Source organism: Bacillus rossius, chromosome 2 (genome assembly GCF_032445375.1).
Source record: "Bacillus rossius redtenbacheri isolate Brsri chromosome 2, Brsri_v3, whole genome shotgun sequence".
Taxonomy (NCBI): Eukaryota; Metazoa; Arthropoda; class Insecta; order Phasmatodea; family Bacillidae; genus Bacillus; species Bacillus rossius.
Window position 1 is genome coordinate 66,591,064 of NC_086331.1, and position 4,692 is coordinate 66,595,755.

General features: G+C 38.2%; 1 protein-coding gene across 1 annotated transcript; it reads left to right on the forward strand.

Moving 5' to 3' along the window:
- The first annotated feature begins 2,491 nt into the window (after positions 1 to 2,491).
- On the forward strand, positions 2,492 to 4,318 carry LOC134529342 (myb/SANT-like DNA-binding domain-containing protein 3). The gene is made up of 3 exons (XM_063363303.1): positions 2,492 to 3,001; positions 3,282 to 3,502; positions 3,649 to 4,318. The coding sequence occupies exons 1-3, from the start codon at positions 2,701 to 2,703 to the stop codon at positions 4,090 to 4,092; spliced, it is 966 nt and encodes a 321-aa protein (XP_063219373.1). The 5' UTR covers positions 2,492 to 2,700; the 3' UTR covers positions 4,093 to 4,318.
- Positions 4,319 to 4,692: the final 374 nt, after the last annotated feature.

The following is a 4,692-nucleotide window of genomic DNA, read 5'->3' on the forward strand; positions in this document are numbered from 1 at the left end:
TATCTAATTTTTTTGAAAACATATTTGACTTGTCTTTTATCAATTATTCACTGTCAAAACAACCTTAAAAACCAACCAAGCCTTATGATGTTTTGCTTAGTTAAGTTAGTTACTTGTATCTCCCGTGTGCGATAAGTATAGTTAAGTGGTTTTTAATTTTACTGTACATACTGTGTCAGTGGCCTGGTAAAAAGAAATTATCTATACACAAAAAGTCAACGTGAAACAGTTTTTTCAGGTCTAAGATATATGCAGGCGCTATTTTATGCAGTACTTTGTATAAGTATAACCAGTTTCTTACCTATACCAATTAAAAGAGAGTTGAATTTTTAAATAAATATTCAGTTCCTAGCTGAATATAATATGTAAGTCAAGTCCTCACGAAAGGTTTGTTGAATCTGCCGTATGCAGTGTCATTCGTATTAGTTTGTGTTCAAGTAATGGGGAAAGGGTGTGAATGGACCTTGTCTGTTGGAAGTGAGTAGTATACAAATGGGCATCCGGGGACACGGGTTCTGGGTGAGGAGAGAGAGTACGGTGGCCATCTTGGATTTATTACGTCACGGTGGCCATCTAGGATGACCTTGACCTTGAAAATTGACCTTTACCTTGACCTTTGACCTTCAAATTTGCCCACATTTGCCCAAAATTCCTCAAAATTTGCCAAAACTCGCCAAAATTCCAATTTTTAGAAAATAAATCCCGCCAATAATTCTCAAAAAATTCCACAGTTCAAAAATTTGCATTTCGAAAACCTCAAAATTCTATTTCCCTTAGAAAGAACACAATGTCCTAAAAGAGGCTTAAGCATCCATGTCTAAAGCCTCCGATAAGCCTCTGACGTCATCTAGGAATAAGGATACCATGACCGCCATCTTAAATTATGACGTCACCGTTGAAATTTTCGTTACGGTCGCCATCTTGAAAATCCGTAATTTTTATGTTAGAAAATCGGGGAAAATTTTAAAATTTATAAAAAAAATTACCATTCAAGGCCATGGTAGTATTTGCATAGCCATTCGTTTGTGCGTTTCGATTTATCGTCCAATAATATCCAGGGATACGGAGGTCGAAATGTGCGGGTTCGAGTCTCGTCGCCTGAGGTGACGGAAGTTTCCTTGAGCACGAATCCGTGTTAGCTCTGAAAACCTTGTAGGTTGCAGTACATCCTGATGCCAGCAATGTACGACTGAAACTAAATTAATCTCTCAAACTCTCCGCTATTTATGACAGAATTTTCACGAGATCTGCAAACGTATCGTAATTTATGACTCTATCGTGGATTATCAGGCAGTACGCCGTCGTGTTTGGCGAAACATTAACTTTTGTGGTAATTTCCAATCTACAGTCGATCATAGAATTTCTAATAGTTTCATCCTGCTTGGACACATAAAAAAAAAGTAATGGAGCTATTGATTTATATGTATCTGGGCTCAGTAGTGCGTACGGTTCCCTGCCGTAGTACGAAAATTGGAAATGAGTGTACATGTTAAATGGAAGAGAAATTCCACCATTTTCTAAGTCTATGTTCATATCAACGTACGAGTAGCTTTCGCTGTTCAAAAATAATTTTACATTTTCCAGGAAGCAGTGATAGAATCCTGATCTGTCAGCCTTTGAGTTCATTTGCCTGTCGGTTTGTAGTGCAAGAATAATGTATCTCGGTATTTGCATACTGCAGGACGTTTTTACAACCCAATGGTTCTGACGGTTTCGTGCTAATACGGGGCACGTCACGAGATTCCAGCTGCGAAACGCAATTTCTACTGGTTTATCCCTATTGACAAAATTCAACAGTCGTACTCTTTCCTTAGTACTGACGGTTATGTGCGGTACAAACCACTCTATGGTCATAACAGTGACTACCACGGGCTGTGTGTCATTTCCCGGTGCTTCAATGACTGCATTCAAGTGTGAAGTGGTCAAAATGAGCACGAGTTCTTGGCGGGCTTGAATTAATATTTTTTTATAATCTTCGGCGAAACCTTGAAGCATGGAAAGCGGGACGCTTACTTCGAATTTTCCATCTTCGTAAATTGGAACCTTGTAATCATTTTCCATGCCAAAACCTGCGATTTTTGTAGCGCTTAGGCTATTCGACGTTAGGGAGACGTAGTTCTTTATGGTTGCTGTAACACCGGGGTCTCGTGTATGTTGTTAAGCTCGAACGTGACCCGTTCGAATAAATGATATATTCCATTACGTCCAAAATGTGCCGCGGCCGGATGCTAGCCGTCTGGCTTTGTCAGCGTGCCTCGTATACGAACAGACGACTGCGAAGGCTCTGTGTACACGTCTTCTCTCATTAACGGAATTCTTATCTCTCTTCCGAGCGACTATGGTCCTTGGAGATACGGAAATAACAGTGGTACTCGACTTTATTGACAGAGTCGCTAAACCCGGCTTTCTCGCCTATGCTGATAATGTCCTCCATACCTGTGTACTGTGTAGCCTAAATCGCGGAGATACTTCACACTTAGGGCCGGTTTCACCAGTCGAGTTGAAAATCCCGATGATGTTATCGAGATAAAAAGTTAATCTTCCATTTCTATCTCGATAAAGTTATATGTGTTTCACCACATATTATCTTTCTCTGAGAAAATCGAGATAAGTTTAACTCGATCTTCTGAAATTATCGCGATTTTCTGTTTGTAAACACCTTTCGTTATCAAAGTTTGGCTAGAAATTTCGTAGGCTACTATGGCGAGCCAAGGCTGTAATTTGTCAAAGAAGCAGAGAAATAAAAATACATCGCAGCAGGAGAAATACATTCTTTTAGATTTAGTAACTGAACATTTCAATATCATTGAAAATAAAAAAACAGATGGTGTTTCACAGCAACAAAAAATTAAGCAGTGGCAAATACTTGCAGATACTTTCAATTTTATGTCTGGAGAACATCACAGGACTGCAGAAAATTTAAAAGCGGTGTGGGAGAATCTCAAAAAGCACACGCGAAAGACTTCTGCTGATCAACGAGTTCAAGTATTAACTGGAACAGGTAATATATTTTTTGTCTGTATATCCTGGTACATTATATTTAGGTACAGCAATAAATATTGTATGCATTTTTATCCATAATGCAATTTTACGAATTGTAAACATGTGCAATAACAATTTTTTTAGTTACTTGAATTAATTGTAATATATTAAAGAGGTATCTTGGGTGGAGTTGGAATCAGAACTATAACCTTTGCACTGTCAAGAAGACACTTCGCACTATACCACCAGTGGATATGAAATATACACCACATAACTAAATTAATTCTGTATTTTTTCAGGTGGAGGTCCTTCAAAAACAGTTAGTAAGGATCCCATTTGTGAGAGAGTGCAGAGCCTAATCAAACCGACTATCGATGGTGCCAAGAATCCCTTCGATTCAGATTCAGATGCAATAATATTACCATTTGATGCATCAAATAGGCCTACTGATGAGGATGACAGCATTCAACTGGATGTCGGAGCAGAAGTGGATGTTTCTTTCGTGGAGACGGCAGAGACAGTTAGTAGGCCTACACTTTATTTTGAGAAAACCTAATGGATGTGTCACTGTGCATAGTTATGCTTATTAATCATGTATAGCTATAGCCTATGCACTGTGTTAACTTTATTTCTCTCACATAATGTTCAAATTTAATTTTTCCACAGGTAACTCTTCCAAATGGCGACTGGACGCATTATACTCCAGCCATGCTCAGCAGTCCTGTGTGTTCTGCCCTTCGACACTCCAATAACAACTCGGCTATCACAAACACAGTGCAGACCAATACTACTGATTCATGCAGTGCAAGTAGTGGGAAGGCAATGCCTCCTAGCAGTAGGGGAAATGCTTCAGTGCAATCTCCCTTTACTAGCAAGCGGCGACCAACCCCGGCCACCAAAGTGAAAGAAGTAAGTGCTGTCAATGCAGCAAAAATCGAACTAATTGAACTTGCAAAAAAACATGCAATCGAGGAAAAAGAAGTTATGAAAGAAATCTGGGAACTGCGGTTACAACAAGAACGAGAAAAAGTAAAGCAGGAAAAGCTGCAAACTGAACTTTTATCTTTACAAATCTTGAAAATAAAGAAAGAACTAGAACATTTACAGTAATTTAATTGTTCTTATGTATTAAACATTTGCTCAACTATCATGACATAATTGTTATATATTACATGTATATTTACAAAGTGATATTCATTGTGCCTATTAACAAACAGTTTCAAGTACAAATGTTAAGAATTATATAAAAGATAATACATGTTCGCTTATGTCACATTATTTTGTATGATCTAAGCAGTTGTACAATGCAAATGTATTAAAATATTCCATACATCTTGCTATATGTAGTTATTTTCACCAGCAAATCTTCAAGTTGATGGCATCTCTGTGTGACATATAGATCAGTATGACCTACAACAAACTGAAAATACACAGAGTGATAAATAATCGTATCTTAAATAAGTATTACAACACACACACATATATAGGTATTTAATTATAGGTATATGTAAATTTCATTTACCTCCTGAAATAGTTTTCAATCAGTAAATGCCTGACACTGTCATATCTGGGCCTTCTGTTTGCATTTTCGTTGTTCTGCTGTACATTTCCTTCCTCAAGCAACTGTTGCCAAGGGAGGTGGAGATTGAGGTTAGGGTCGTCTGGAGGGAGTTCTTCCCCAGTTTGTCGCAGGATATTATGCAGCACCCC

Bases quoted from the DNA above. Each gene is read 5' to 3' on its own strand.
- LOC134529342 (XM_063363303.1), top strand. From the start codon at position 2,701: ATGGCGAGCCAAGGCTGTAATTTGTCAAAGAAGCAGAGAAATAAAAAT. The intron at 3,002-3,281 runs GTAATATATTTT...GTATTTTTTCAG, and splicing joins TCAAGTATTAACTGGAACAG to GTGGAGGTCCTTCAAAAACA. The intron at 3,503-3,648 runs GTTAGTAGGCCT...ATTTTTCCACAG, and splicing joins TCGTGGAGACGGCAGAGACA to GTAACTCTTCCAAATGGCGA.